Source organism: Gracilinanus agilis, chromosome 3 (assembly GCF_016433145.1).
Source record: "Gracilinanus agilis isolate LMUSP501 chromosome 3, AgileGrace, whole genome shotgun sequence".
Taxonomy (NCBI): Eukaryota; Metazoa; Chordata; class Mammalia; order Didelphimorphia; family Didelphidae; genus Gracilinanus; species Gracilinanus agilis.
In genome coordinates this window covers 422,007,021-422,023,732 of record NC_058132.1, presented here as the reverse complement: position 1 = coordinate 422,023,732, position 16,712 = coordinate 422,007,021, and the positions used below count along the sequence as shown (strand labels likewise).

The following is a 16,712-nucleotide window of genomic DNA, read 5'->3' as shown; positions in this document are numbered from 1 at the left end:
TGTTCTGCTGTTGGGCTAGGCAGTGTCTTGGGATCTCAAAGTTGGATTATGCCCAGATTTGGAACCTGGAGCAAGTTGGCAAGAGCTTGTACTTGTACTGTGCATGGTTTTACATCCAGCTCCCCTGTCACTCTACTGAAATAAACCCTCTCTGCCTACCTTTCAAGTTGGTTTCTGCAGAAGAGTTACTTTCCTCCACCCCCTTGTTGGTTCTGTCACTCCAGTATTCATTTTGAGGAGTTATTTTAAGTTGATTTGAGAACATAGATTGATAACAGCTTTCTATGCAGCTATTCTGCCATCTTCCACTCCTTTTATACCTTACACCCTTCCATAATTTGCTCCATAATTTGATGGCTCTGACTTCCTCACTCTTCTTCACATACAGTCTTCCATCTCTCAATTCCATGCATTTTTTATGGCTGCCCCTCACATTTGTAATTCATTCTCTCTTCATCTTTGCCTTAGTTTTTCTAGTTTCAAGTCTCAGGTAAAATACCACCTTCCACAAGAAGCCTTTCCCAATCCCTTAATGCTAATGCATTTTATCTCTGATTATCTCCATTTTTTCCCTTATTTTATCTAATATATATATGTTATCCATAATAAAAACAATAATAATAGCATATATAGATGAATATTTATATAGGCATATAAATAAACCATTTCAAGATTTGCAAAATGCTTTCCAAATATTATTTCATTCTCAGAACAATTCTGAGAAATATTCTGTATCATTATGCTAATGGTGGTATCACCCCAATTTTATGGATGACAAAACTGAGGCAGTCAATGTGATGCTACTTGCCCACAGTCACACAGCTAGTAAGTATTTGAAACCATATTTGAATTGAAGTTTTCTTGACTCTCAGTCCAAGGATCCATACATAACGCCACATAACTGACTCTTAGTTAAATAAATAAATGAAAACAACACTTAAAGGCAACCAAATTCTGATTAATTGCAATGATCAGTTTTGGTCTGGGAGAACAGATGATGAAATATGTGTAAGCTTAAAAATTAATATATAATATCTCCAAGTATTATATTTAATAAGATTTATTCTATTATATATTATAGCTTGAAGTAAAGAAAAATAAAAATCTAGAGTAAAGAGGGAGCTAACCCAGCTGTGGTCATGAGAGAAGAACTTATTTCCAAAACATGAGGATACAATGTGGGGACAAAAGAAAAAGGAATTTGGGGACAAGAAAAAGAATTCTGGGAGATGGAGCCTTTAGGGTACAACATTCTAATTACACATATGCATCCTTTATCTCGGTAGAGAGGAACTACTCCTGTGGAATATAAATAACATCCAGTGTCAGGTGCAGTTGCTATATAAATCATATAAACATTTTTCTTTGTTACAAACAAGTGTTCTTGGCGAGGATGGGAGCTCATATTGTGAAATGACAAAAAAATATGAGTAAATCTTTTAAAAATAAAGTTAAGATCATTTGAAAAGTTGTGTGTGTGTGTGGCAGCTAGGTAGCTCAGTGGATTGAGAGCCAGGCCTAGAGATGGGAGGTCTTGGGTTCAAATCTGACCTCAGACACATCCCAGCTGTGTGACCCTAGGCGTCACTTGACCCCCATTGCCTACCCTTACCACTCTTCTGCCTTGGAGCCAATACACAGTATTGACTCCAAGACGGAAGGTAAGGGTTTAAAAAAAAAAGTTGTGGGGTCTTTTTGGTAAAGAATGAAAGAAAAGATTTAAATCTTTTTAAAGGATACTTAAGATACCCACATTTGTCCATACTTTTTTTACTTTCCCTCTAACAACATATTTTAAGTATTTAATTACTTTTAAAATTTAAGTATCTTTTTTTACTTGAAAATTTTTATTTAATTAATTAATTTAGAATATTTCCCCGTGGTTACATGATTCATGTTCTTTCCCTCCCCTCCTCCTAATCCTCTCCCGTAGCCAACTAGCAATTCCACTGGTTTTGCATGTGTCGTTGATCAAGACCTATTTCTATATTATTAATATTTGCATTAAGGTGATCACTTAGCGTCTACATCCCCAATCATATCCCTGTTGACCCATGTGGTCAAGCAGTTGTTTTTCTTCTGTGTTTTTGCTCCCACAGTTCTTTCACTGGATGTGGATAGTGTTCTTTCTCATAAGTCCCTCAGAATTGTCCTGGATCATTGCATTGCTGCTAGTAGAGAAGTCCATGACATTCAATTGTACCACAGTGAATCAGTCTCTGTGTATAATATTCTCCTAATTCTGTTCCTTTCACTTTGCATCAATTCCTGGAGGTCTTTCCATTTCATATGAAATTCCTCCAGTTCATCATTCCTTTCAGCACAATAGTATTCCATCACCGACAGATACCATAATTTGTTCAGCCATTCCCCAATCGAAGGACATCCCCTCATTTTCCAATTTTTTGCCACTATAAAGAGCGCAGCTATAAATATTTTTGTACAAGTCTTTTTCCTTATTAAAATTTAAGTATGACTCTAAGTCAATATTAATAGTGGTTGTATTAAGAAGCTTTGTCTATTATTTAATCGTGATGAAAAGAATTAATAGAAATAGTAATATTACCAGCAATATTTCTATTTAGGAAAATTGTAATTGAAGTGAACTTTCAATTTTAATCTGTCATTATTTTTAATTTTAAAATACTATATTAGCTATTTTTCTATTGTAGATTTACTAAAGGAAGACATACGCAGGGAATTACGAACACCTCTGGAGAGTAATGGAAAGCAAAGAGAGAAAAAAGAAGACTTAGAAAAGAAGCTTAATTTATTGAAAGAACAAGAGACATTAGCAAAAATAGAACATATAGTTACTCCTTTAATAGAAATGAATCCACATAATGCTGGAAAAGAAAGGTTTAAAATTAGTGCACCGATGCATGACACTGATGAACTGCATAATAAATATGTCATTCAAAACAGCAGAATCCCACTTAGGCAAAGAAAACATTACTCTTTTACCGAAGCCATTGAAAACTTGCATCAAGGACTTCCTACTTCAGGTCCATGTAATGTAGGTACCATCCGCAACAGTCAAGTTGTAAGTAAGCAACAAGGTAATACAACTGACCTGAAGACAGAAAATTCACCCAGTGGATATGAGCCATCATTTGGTAAATCTTCCAAAACAAAGGCAAAAGATTTATCAGGTGAAAAAAATGGAAACTATATTAATACAACTTTGAGGGATAGGAAAAATAATCTGATGGAAGAACTCTTTGGCTCAGGCTGTGTTCTAAAAGACAGTCCCTCAAATGCTGATCTTAAACCATCTAATAAAGAAAAAGAGAGTTTGGGAAATGATCGGATGCATGATCCTCATAATTGTCAATCTACAGCCATTAATGCTTTTGGAGATTCTAAGGTAACTATGGTAAAGCCTATTAAATCATATTCATCCACAGAAGAAAAAGAGAAAGTAAATTATTTCAATACAGTTAACATATAAATGTATTCCAGTTTGATAGTCTTTCATTCTTGCCTTATATACATATTTTTGTTTTGTGTTTTGGAAATTATTTCAAGTACTTATAATTTAATATGTTAATGTTTAATTGGAAAGAAGATAATTATTATTGTTTCACTTACCAAGAAAATCCAGAGTACTTCAGACAGTGATGCTTAAATTTAGAGAAATTCATTTCTCATAGTTTGTATTATAGTTCTGAACATGATAATTTTGACTGCCTATTGCCTTTCAGAAAAGCTGATATAGTCTAGGTAACAATGAATATTCCACAAGCAAGAGTTTCATTTGAGCACACTGTTACCAACAGTTATAAACATTTTTCTATCTTTTTCCTAGGTATAGGACACTTAAATAGTAAGATTATTATTTCAAGCAGATGATACAAATTTGAAGAATTTTAAATAAAAAATTTTAATTTAAAAAATAATCGGTCACTAAAAAAAAATCTTTTTTTTTTTTTTTTTTTTTTTTTTTTGTGATTAAGTATCTGCCCCACAGTTTAGCTGCTTGGGAAGCCAGAAAAGGTATAAAATTAAAATATTTTCAGGTCAAGCTGGGAAAGCTTTTCACCTCATCATTTATTCATCAATAAAGCAATAGGAGATATTTAGGTTTTTAACATGTAGTATCTATCTATTTTAGAACAATTTGGGGTTTTGTCTTCAAAAATGGAAAAAAAATGTGTTTGGAATGGAAATAAATTCTGCTTCATTTCTGTTTCGTGGAATGGCTAAAAGAAAGGGATGAAAGAAGACAAGTCATAGTAAATTCCAAATTACATCTGTCATTTTTGACACTGAAAATTATACCCATCATCTTCTCCTTCTTTCCCACTAGTATGCCACCATAATTTATAGCAGCTTATGTCAGAACAGCCGAAGGAAGAATTCCTCTGTAACAGAAACAGATGAGGGCAGCTTGAAAAGGAGCAACAAAACCAGGAAATGATTCTGCTGCTAAAAGTTGCCTTTGACAAAGAAAATGTACAGCGATTGCCAAGTAATGGCCTTACAAACTTCTTTTTCAGAGATTTCCCTCATCTGGCTTAAATGGACATCATATTTTATGAATTTGAAAACACAAATGAGCAATATTCAGCATTTTTATTAGTGTCCCTATGCTTTTACCACACATTTGTAACCTTCCATCTGGTCTACTTTCAGTTATCTTTATTATAAAAAGATTAAAAATAAAAACAACAAATTATGCATTATTGTTATTATTCTGTAAAAGGGGAAACAGATTATGGTTGGACTGGATATTTATATTTAAAGGTGTGGTTGCCAAGGAATTACCCAATTCCAAAATAAACGACCCAAGTCGGGATGACTTTTATGGTGGTTTATTTACAATTAGGAAGGACGAAGAGAGAGAGAGAGAGAGAGAGAGAGAGAGAGAGAGAGAGAGAGAGAGTGTTACCACTCTGGCCTGGTCCAGAGACCAGAACCAGGAAGGGCTTCAGAGGCCCAACAAAGGGGGCACAGAGGTTAATTAAACAAGGCTTCTAGCTACAAGACCTCCTCTAAGAAGAGAGGCCTCTTTTGAGGCTAGGGCCTCCAGAAACACCAAGGCAAAGGAAAGGGAATTTAAAAGGAAGCAGTCGGGTCTCACCTGAGCTCCTTCAAGGCCAGGTTCAAAAAGCAAAATCCCCTTCACAGGAACATCATATTTAAAAGATAGTTCGTATTGTCACTTCCTGCATCCACCCTCTATGTGGACAAATGACAGTCTCAACCTTGTTTTGGACTGCCCAGTTCTATGTGGACAAATGACAGTCTCAACCTTGTTTTGGACTGCCCAGGGAGCAGTCACTTGTTTTTGATTTGTTACTTACTAGCACATGTGGGTCATAGACCTCCCCCATTTCCCACTTAATTCTCATTTGGGTGGGATGACACACCTGGTGGGTGAACCAATTCCATTTATGCCTTTCCCTGGAATTATTCAATTCCTATTCCTTCACAATTTTTAGAATTTTTTTTCTGTCAAAATATTTTCTCAGCAATAATTCTTTATATTTAAAATGTTTTCTTGTCTTTATGTAGGTTTTGTTTGTGAACATAGTTTAATGGCCAACTATTTGATACATTTTATCATTAAAAGATGTCTCAACTTTTTTATGATATATGGAAAGGTAGATGATTTGGGGAGTTTATTGAATATTCACTTTTTTAAAACTGATGCTATTTTCATTAATTTATTTTCATTAGGCTGAAAGGGCTTCATTTACTTTATAAAATTTTTATTTTCAATTTATATCTTTATTTTCATATCACCTTCACTTCCAAATATGTTGCTCTCTTTCTACTACCTAAAGAGTTATTCCTTAAAATAAGGAACAAAAAGCAATTCAACAAAACCAACCTAATTTTTATAGGTATTATGTGTCTTCATGAGTTAATATTTAAGTAGTTGTTTATTACTATTACTATTTATCAGTTTCTTTTTTAGTGCTAAATAGAATGGCATTATATATAGATGTATATGATATATTGACAAATATATAGAATGGAATTAGTCAATAAATATTCATTAAGCATCTATCATGTGCAAGGGACTGTGCTAAGCACTAAGAACAAAAAGAAAGGTAAAAAAAGCTCTTGCCCCTAAAGCATTCACAATCTGATGGAGGAGATTCTATGTAAATAATTAAATAATTTTTGATTTGATAATTATATTTTGTATATTTTAAATATATATGAATAAAAAATAAAATCTTTAAATTATAATAATAAAAGTAAAAAGTAAGTAAAACAGTATATAGAGATATAGAAATAATGAATAGAAGGTATTAGAATTAAGGATTGGGAACAATTTTTTTTTATTTCATTTTAAATTTTATCTTTTAGAAAAATTTTCCATGGTTACATGATTCATGTTCTTTCCCCTTCACTCCCAACCCCCCCCCCCCCCATAACCAACATGCATTTCCACTGGTTTTAACATGTGTCATCAGTCAAGACCTATTTCTATATTATTGACATTTGCTTTGGTGTGATCATTTCAAGTCTACATCCCCAATCATGTCCACATCAACCGATGTGTTCAAGCAGTTGTTTTGCTTGGAGTTTCCAATCCTGCAGTTCTTCCTCTGAATGTAGGTATCGTTCTTTTCCATAAATTCCTCAGAATTGTCCTGGGTCATTGCATTGCTGCTAGTAGAGAAGTCCATTACATTCAATTTTACCACAGTGTATCTGTCTCTGGGTACAATGTTCTTCTGGTTCTGCTCCTTTCACTCTGCATCAATTCCTGGAGGTCATTCAGTTCACATGGAATTCCTCCAGTTTATTATTCCTTTGAGCACAATAGCATTCCATCACCAGCATATACCACATTTTGTTCAGCCATTCCCCAAATGAAAGGCATACCCTCGTTTTTCAGTTTTTTGCCACCACAAAGAGCGTGGCTATAAATATTTTGTACAAGTCTTTTTCTCTATGATCTCTTTGGGGTACAAACCCAGCAATGCTATGGCTGGATCAAAGAGCAGGCAGTCTTTTAGCACTCTGAGCATAGTTCCAAATTGCCATCCAAAATGGTTGGATCAGAGGGACAACTTCTGCAGGAAAGATGTTAGCTACGACTTAGGGGTAGCCAGGGAAACCAGGAGATTGAAAAAAGGAGGGAAAATAGTCGCTGCATGGAGAACAGAGTGAAAATGTTGAGAATTGCAGTATCTTGTTCAAAGAGCAAAGAGGCCAGTGTAATTGGATTGAAGAGTATGTGGCTATAAGAATACTGAGGAGAAGGGGAGGAGATATCAGGTTATGAATGACATTGAATACCAGAGGATTTTATATTTGACCCAGGAATGACAGGTTAGCTATAGAGAGCCAGCTCTATATAGTTTTGGGGTCCTGAGTGGCATATGGTGGCATAGGATTGTTAAGACAGGAGAAAGAAAATGAGAACAACCAGACTAGAGGTTAGCCCATGTTGATCTAATCTCTGTGGGCTTTGGAGTTTATTATATACTGATTTCAAACAAAGAACACTAAGAAAGAGTCATAGTTGTGAAGGGGTAACAAATCATACACAACCCATTAAAGTCTAAAGAGTAAAGGTATAAGTACAAAGACAATGGCCAAATTCCAATCATCAATTAGTAGGGGATAATTCTGGGAGCAGAAATATTTTATGGAGATGTTCTGGATTATAGGTTTGCACCTGGTCAAATAAAGTCCAGACTAAAGGCTCCAGTTTTATCTAAGTATGCAGTCTTATCTAAGTAATGTTTGTTAGAGTTCAGGCTTCTTAATTATCAAGGAGAGGAATCATTAACTCAGTAGATGCTGGTCTGCTAAAGACTCAAAGCTTTCCAATAAGAATTTTAAGAAAGGTGGGGATCTAAAATTGAGTCAAAAGAGGAGCCTCAGATTTTTACCTTAGATGGCCCATTCTGTCTGCATCCTGACATGCAGTGCAGAAAAATCATACACACAGTTTTACTTGCTGATGATTTTGTAATGGGATCCAGATAAAACATCTATTACAGACTGTTTCTTTAAATGACTCCTAATAGCCTTTTGGAGGGATCAAGTTGTTTTTGGATTAACCTACCTGCTGGTACCAGAGCTTTTCAGGGCTCAGGTGACCAGAACCAAACACAAAGACTGCCTCAGCCTGGATTGGTCACATAGGGAATCCAGATAACAGGCCCTAAATTTGATCCTATTTCTCCAATGGCTCTCAACAGTTAGCCCCTGGAGTTTATTGATGAGGGGGGCTGACATGGTGAGACCCGTGCTTTAGGAAGAATACACTGACAACCTTTGTAAGAAGGACCAGGGTAGAGAGACTTATAGCAGGCAGACAAACAAGTAGGCTACAAATCAGGTGTGAGGGAATAATGGCCTGCACCAGGGTAGTGGCAGTGGCAGAGGAGAGAAGGCAATATATTTGAGAAATGTTACCAATTTACAATTGAGAGAATTTAGCAAAATGTGAAGTAGGGGGCCTAAGAAGAGTTAGGAGCTGAGGATGACACTAATGTTGTGAGCTTGGAGGACTAGGAAGAAGATGGCTCCTTCAACAGTAATAAGGAAATTGGGAAGGAAAAGGGTTTGGGGAGAAAGATGAGTTCAGTTTTGGAGTTGAGTTTAAAATATTTAGGACATCCTGTTCAGGATATCTAATAGGTGGGTAAAGACATGAGGTGTCAGTAGAGGCTAGGGCTAGAGAAGTAGTACAGAATGATCTGCATAGAGATGATAATTGAAACCATGAGAGAAGAGAGGAGGGCCCAGATCAGAGACTTGTAGGATACCCACAATTAGCTTCAACCTGGATAAAGATTCAAGAAAGACAGGGGAAAAGTGGTCAGAGGTAGGAGAATCAGGAGAGAGAGTAGTATCTTAAAAGCCTAGAGAGAGGAAAGTATCAAGGAGTAAGTTATAAAATTTGCAGAGAGGTCAAGAAGGATGAAGACTGAGAAAAGGCCATTTAATTTGGCACCTTAAGAAATCATTAGTACTTTTTAAGTGATAATTGAATAATGAGGTCAGAAAGCCACAATGAGAGAAGTGGAAGTACCTATTGTAGACGACATTCATAAAGAGTTTAGCCACAAAAGGCAGAAGAATTGAGAAAATAGTGATTGAGGATGGAGGGATGAAATAAGGATTGGTTTTTTTTTTAGGATGGGAGACACCCGGGCAAATTTGTAGGGAATATAGAAAAGTAGCTAGCAGATAAGGAGAGAATAAAGATAAGTAAGAGTGAAGATGGTAGAGATGAGGAGCTCAAATGGAATGGGGTAACTTATACTTATAAAGAGTTAACCTTGTCAAGGAAAAGGGCCACCTCTTCATGTCATACAGAGGTAAAGGAGGATTAGTGGTAGAAAGCATCTGGGTAACACAGGATGAAGAGGAAGGGAGATTTCTGTTGATGGGTGGGGGGGGGGAAGGAAGCCATAAAATGTTTAAGGAGGAATTAAAAGGCTCTCAAGCCTCTCTGGTAAGTTAATTAGGTAAATGTAAATGGATTTCCTTGTAGCAGTAAGGGTCCAGTTGAAGTTATGTGACATAACTTTCTGTCAACCCAGTAAGCTTTTCATTATTTTCTCCACCTTTGTTTAGGAGCATATGCAAAAGTAGCAAAAGTTGAATAGTGGGAAGAATCCAAGGTTGAGGTTTGGCAGGGTAAGATCAGCAGGGATAAGGGCCTCAAGAAAGAAAACAATACATTTGAACTGCCCACCATGGAGTCAATATGGGAAAAGGACTAGAGTATAGCTATTGGACTAGCGATGGCCAGAGAGAGAAATGAGGGATAAAGGAAGTGTGGAGTTCATGAAGTAGATTAAGAGCAGGATTTAGATTTGGAAGGCAAATGGAGATGTAGAAATCCAAAGCTATTTATTTTCACCAGTTACTTTCATTAAAGTTGAAAGGGCTTCATTTATTTAGTTATTTTTAAACTCATCTTCTACCTTATAATCAATACTGTAAGGGGCTAGGCAATGGGAGTTACTTGTCCAGGGTCAGACAGCCAAGTATCTCTGGCCAGATTTGCACCCAGAACCTCCATTTCTGGGCCTGGATCTCAATCTATTGAGCCACCTAACTGCCCCTGGTTTCATTTATTTAATTTTTTTTAAAACCCTTACTTGCCACCTTAGAATTAATACTATGGTTCCAAGGCAGAAGAGTGGTAAGGGCTAGGCAATGGGGGTTAAGTGACTTACCCAGGGTCACATAGCTAGTAAGTGTCTGAGGCCAGATTTGAACCCTGGACCTCCCATCTCTAGGCCTGGCCCTCAATCTACTGAGCTACCCAGCTTCCCCCCTTTGTTTATTTTTAAGAATGTTTATTGAAGGGGCAGCTAGGTGGCTCTTGCTCAGACTAGGCAGATTTGTTACAACGGTTTTGTTAATTCCTTTTTGTTTCAAGATAGTAGAAAGAGAAAATAGTTGCCTGCTGATTAAAAAAATGTGATAAAATCAATGAAATCTACAAAAAGAATTGTGGACTTGTTTAGCTAATGTGAAGAGTGACTCAAACTCTCTTATCTGTTAATCAGCAACTTTTAAGTTAATTAATCAAAAACTTAAGTACCCCTACTTAGTACCTTACCAGTCACTAAGTATGAGTCACAAGTCACTTGCTAGAGTGGGTGACAACTCTAGAGACCACTGCCCACTCCCCGGGCAGTGCTAGGCAAATTAAAGACTGCAATTGGTTCCCACAAAGTGGAGGAGCAACAGGAAGTGATGTCGAGAAAACTGCTTTAAAAAGGTCAGCTTGAGAATTCAGTGAGTCTCTCTTCGTTGATGAGCCAGACTGGAGGAGGAGACTCTTTCCCTGAATCCTGCTTCAGCTTGTGGGTGGTGAGTGGAGTGATTCCTTTCTTAGTTCTTTGGTGAGGAGACCCTTTCGGTTTGTTGGCGTACTTTGGTAGGACACTCCCTTCAGCATGAGTTCTGGTGAGATTCTTGGGCTCTTAGCCTCATATGCACTGAAGTTTCTCTTCAGATTCTTCAGCATCTCTTGGCTCTTTGGATTTGGGCTTCCTAATTAGATCTTTAGATTCTGGTGAGATTTGCTTTTGGTTTCGCATTTGTGGTCTAGAGACATTAGGATTAAACTTAGGGTATTTTGTAGCTAGGCTGTACTTTCTGTCTCGTTATCTATATTTTTCCACTTTCACTCTTTCCACCTCTTTGTAAATAAAACTGCTAAAAGCCATTTTGACTTAAGCTTTAATATTTTAAAATCGGTAACCACAATATCCTCATATTTAGCATACAACCTAAATTTAAATTCTTACCCTAGCATTTGATGATGAGTTTGTGAAAAAGAATATTTCTAGTATTCAGTGAAAGCAAAACTAGCAGATTCTAAAAAAGGTTTATGTATCACTTAGAGCTTGAAGTCATGACCCAGTTTCCATGAACTGTAGCATTGTCAATATGTTTCTGGTGTAACACCTATCTCACGGTGACTGTCTCTAAGGCTTTGTACAGGTTTAATTTTTTGTCAAAAGGTCATATAGTGCTATTAGCATCCATCCAATGGTCACTGCCAATACAAGAAGCAGTTCTCCACATCTGCCTGGTCATTCTGAAAGGATTTCCACACATGATACCTCCCAGCATTGAAAAGTGGCAATGTGGCCTTACTTTCTAGAGAGGTTGGCAATGGTCAGGAATCAGTATTGCTTTCAAGTTTTCCCCATAATTGGCCCATCTGCTGTTGGTAGAAGGCAAAAGAGTCCCAAGCACCTTGGCTTCTCAAACTTGCAATCACAGAACTAAGATCACTGTGGTTCGAACTCCCAGTCCTGTGGAGATCACTTCTTGTAGAGAGCCATTGGAGAAACAGGGTCAAATTTAGGGCCTGTTATCTGGATTCCCTATGTGACCAATCCAGGCTGAGGCAGTCTTTGTGTTTGGTCCTGGTCACCTGAGCCCTGCAAAGCTCTGGTACCAGCAGGTAGGTTAATCCAAAAACAACTTGACCCCTCCAAGAGGCTATTAGGAGTCATTTAGAGAAATAAAGTCTGTAATAGATGTTTTATCTGGATCCCATTACAAAATCATCGGCAAGTAAAACTGTGTGTATGATTTTTTCTGCACTGCATGTCAGATGCAGATAGAATGGGCCATCTAAGGTAAAAATCTAAGGCTCCTCTTTTGACTCATTTTTAGATCCCCACTTTTCTCAATATTCTTATTGGAAAGCTTTGAGTCCTTAATTAGACCAGCAGCTACTGAGTTAACAATTTCTCTCCTTGGTAATTAAGAACCCTGAACCCTAAAAAAATATATTACATAGATAAGGCCTAGACAGACAATTTAGTCCAGACTATCTGACCAGGTGCAGGCCTGTAAATCAAGGCAGAATTCAATTAGTAAACATCTCTATGAAATATGTTTCTGCTCCCAGAATTAACCCCTACTAATTGGTGGTTGGAATTTGGCCCTTGTCCTTGTACCTATATCTCTACTTTTTAGAATTTAATGGATTGTGTATGATTTGTAACCCCTTCACAGCTGTGACTCTTTCTTTGTGCTCTTTGTTTGAAACCAGTATAAAATAAAGTCCACAATCCCATAGTATTGGATCAGCATGGGCTAACCACTAGTCTGGTTGTTCTCATTTTCTTTTTCCTGTCTTGTCAATCTGACACCACAAAACGCCACTCAGAACCCCTACCATATAGGGAGCTGGCTTTCTATACCTTCTGGTACCTGAAACAGAGGACTAAACATAGAATGGAAACAAAGGCAGCAGGGAAAGGCAAATGCTTCCTCTCTCTCACTAGGCTGTTCACAAAGTCTGTGCTAGATGTTCCAGATTATATTCCCAGAAAAGAGTGAAGCCAAAAAAAATGATTGAAATGAAAGCAAGTAGTGCAGTCTCTCCACTTTTAAAGATTCAGGTAGTCAATCAAATGAGGCTACCCTTCCTCCTTAGAGGTAGAGAACACAGTAGGGTTAATACTTGGCACACTGGGCATGCTTAAAAGACCCATCAATAGAATTGTCCATGTTCAGGGAAGCCTACATTATATAACCATGATCAAATTATGCAATTTTATCAGTTGGTATATGCTTACACATGTGCTTAAGACTGGTTCTTAAATCCCTAGCTGCCCCTTTGTCTTTCCTTCCTGCTTTTAGATGAATGACAGTAATCTTGAGATAGATGTTTCCAGCCTTGGGTCATTTTCCACCCAGCTGACCTTCTGGATTTCAGCTCCAAAAATTCATCATTCTTCAAGATGAAATAAACTCTAAAACAAACATGTTTTCAGATCATTTCCCACCCTGGCTGCATTTCTTTATCAACATCCTCTCACCCTCCCTATTCCTTATTCCCTATTTTTCAGCTTCTTTGTATGTGTTCTCTCTCCCCATTATATTGTGAGATCTTCAAGGGCAAAAGCTGTCTTTGTATCCCCAGTGCTTAGCACAGTGCCTGGCATGTAGTAGGCACTTAAGTTTATTGATTGACTTCTAGAGGCAATGAGATAAGAAAATCCTGGGCCCCTCAGTCAAAGCATTTCTTTTGTATGGAAGAGATATCTGATTTATATATGAGAGGTGCCTTTCTTGACTTCCTTTTTAGGGAGAATGTAGATATGTCAGGAGGCAGCTAGGTAGTTCAGTGGATAGAACACTGGGTCTGAAGTCAGGAAGATATTAGTTCAAATACTTAAAAGCTATAGCCCCCCAGTGGTGAGAGTGAACCCCAGATCAAAAGGCCTCGGGGAAGTCTGACCAAAATCAGTCACACAGCCTACTCATCACATGAGGCCCACAAAACCCCTTCTATACTTGGCAACAACTATCTGTGTTTAGTTCTATGTTTCAGGTACCAGAAGGGATCTCCACAGGACTGGGAGTTTGAACCACAGTGTTCTATAATTGCAAGTCTGAGAAAACAAGGTGCTCGAGACTCTTTTGCCTTCTACCAAAGGCTGTCCTTGTTCTACACAGTGAAGCCAAACATTTTCCTGACAGTCTTGTAGTACAGAGAGGGGGTCATGATAGTTTTTCAAGCTTTGGCTGAGTTCTGAAATTAGTTAGGGGTTTGGAATCTTGAGGGAGAAGGTCAGTTGGTTTGGGTCTCTCATGGAGAGAGGGTTTAGATCAGCTGATGGGGCTTCCTTACCTATCTGTAGAATTGAAATTTAGCCTGGCTTTGAAATATTTATTTAAGAAATTGTTATTTTAGATAAACCCTTTGTATCTTCCTTCCCTATTTTATTTCCTACCTTCCCTCCCTTACCTTACATGTCTGTGGAGTTAATAAGGAGAGTAAATTAGAAAGGAGTTCAAATCTGTGAAGGGTTTAACTATAATTGATAATATTATATATAAAGAAATTAGTCATCGTTTATTCCCTTTAGATATCAAGAGCACCTTGTAAACAGAGTTAAGGCAGGTCCTTGCTCAGCCTCCATCTCTGCCTCCCTTCCCCCACCTGAGGTTCCTGTGAACAACTGTTAGGGCTTCCTCTATCCACTTTCCTGACACATCATCCTTTAAAGATAATAAACCCTTTTGTGTTTTAACAGACTTATTAGTATAATTTGTCAGTTAGTTATTAAGAGAGGGAAGAAGAGGGAAAGAAACAACATACTCTGGGCTTGAAGGGAAGCCGGGGTATCCATCTTGAAGGAAGGTGTAACTTCAAAACAAGTCCCTTCCTGTGAAATTAACTAAAGCCTGTTGTTAATTTCAGTTTAGTCTATTTCCCTCAGTCTGTGTTTAAGTCTGAGTCCTGGTCTATAAGCCCTGCTGTCTTTGCCTGTTTAGATTAATTCTCCCTCTCCCTGAAGATCTTATTCCTTCAGTGTTATACTCCTGACTTCAGCCCTATTATATCCTGAATCTCCTTATTCCAGCCTACCTGTAACCTAGATTTACTATCTAAAAAATCCCTGATAACCTCCTTTCAAAATTCCCTTGTGCCACACACCTTTCCTCAAATTATCCCCATTACAATCTGGACTAGATGGTTACATATTTACCTGTGAGTTCTTCTATAAAAAACTCTAAGTTTTGGTGAGGTAAACTAAGTCATTATACTAAGATTGTAAATCATTACTAACCATTGTCCATGTAAAAACCTTACCTAATCCCTTAACCTACATCACTTTCTCTATAAAATACTAGCCATGATCAATGAACTTTGCCTCTGATTGCTGCCAGCTTCATTGGCCCTCCTGATGCGTGTCATCCTCCTCCCCATGTCTCATTCTCCTCACCCCTTCGGATACCCCAAATGTTTTGTCAGTCCCATAACAAATGGCACCCGACCATGGGGCCCCCTGGAGGCATACTGATTACAGGTAAGGAGAACCTTTCCCCCTCAGTGACAAGGGGCATAGAGAAGGAAAGGAATACCGGGTAAGTGGACTCTACCCCACCATGGTGGCAAGGGAATTAATTAAGAGTACTGTAAGAGTTAAAATTGGTTTTGTTAAAATTAAGAATTATAAAAGTTGTGGTTGCCATTTATAAAAATCAACTCTTAAGTTATGAGGCTGTTAGTAGCTTTATTATAGCAAGGTAGAGATAGTAAAGGAGGAAATGTAGGAAGGAGGTAGAAAATATTGCCTAGCTAAATTCCCTAAGTCTGGATTCGAGTGTCTCACAAAAGAGAGTATCCCACCAAAGATAGGAGAAGAGCGGAAAGGTTAGTGTCTCTGATGAGGATCTTCTCAACCCAAGCGAGTCACTGAAACCGAACTCCTTGAGCCATTAACACAAAATGGAATCCAATGCAAAGACACCCATGCAGCAGAATCCCCCCAACACAGAAGTCCTCCAATGCAGAAGTGAATCAGAATGCCCTCTGCTGGCTTTTATAAGCAGTTTTCTCCATGTAACTTCCTGCCTCTTTGGTTTCTACTTCCTTTCACTGTGGGCTGATCTATCACATCTCAAGAATCAATCATAGTTTCTTAATTTGCTGGGCACTGCCCAGGGGGCAATGCCTGTAAGATCCACTTCCCATCCTCTGAGGGGGAACAGTTATCAAAAGGATTCTCAAGTTCCTGACTGATTAAGTGAAAAAGGGTGGAGCACTCCAAGTGATTAATTAAGCTAAGATTAAAAAATTCTCTTTCACAGTACAGGGAGGAAATTCAGGATTAAAATAAGAGGCAAGCCAGGTGTGTCTGTATATGTATGTTTAGAAAGAGAATTGCTTTTGCAAGTAAATTCTTTTGACCACAGTTTTTTTTTTTCCCTTTGGAAAGATCCCATGTAGTAATAACCACAGAACATTTTTAAAAGTCTTAATGACTTTCAAAAAATTGCTAGGAGATATAGTTGAAACCACCTCATAAATCTTACCAACAGGTTAGTTGAAACTCTAAAAGTGTAGAAGAAAAGTACATTTATTTTAGAAAATCTGCTGTAGCATGAAAAGTCCTTTAGAACTAAGATTTGTCAAATGTCAGTACAAAAAGTTAACCCCTTTTCTGACTAACTCTTGAAATGTGAAAAAGCCTGTTCAAATTAATCTTTCTCGCTGCTGGCCTGATATATAACTCAGAGAGCAAGAATTAGATAACTACATTGACAATTCCAATTTTCTTATCCCCCAAGCATTCTTTTATTTTCTCTTCCTTCATTATTAATGAGCCTCCTTTTTTCCCACAGTTTTCTTTAGTTGTGCAACTATGATTTGTAACAATTCATCTTTATGCCAGGATGAAAAGAGTCTAGTCCATAATTTTATGTTCTACATTGTCATAGAATGCATGAAATACCCAGGA

General features: G+C 37.5%; 1 protein-coding gene across 1 annotated transcript in view; it reads left to right on the top strand.

The window, feature by feature from the left end:
- Positions 1-4,665, top strand: part of LCA5L (lebercilin LCA5 like) — a 71,436-nt gene extending 66,771 nt beyond the window's left edge. Inside the window, exons 10-11 of the mRNA XM_044670304.1 lie at positions 2,673-3,367; positions 4,310-4,665. Coding sequence (XP_044526239.1) covers positions 2,673-3,367; positions 4,310-4,420 — 806 coding nt within the window. The 3' untranslated portion in view covers positions 4,421-4,665. The remainder of the gene's footprint in view (positions 1-2,672; positions 3,368-4,309) is intronic.
- The last annotated feature ends 12,047 nt before the right edge of the window (positions 4,666-16,712 follow it).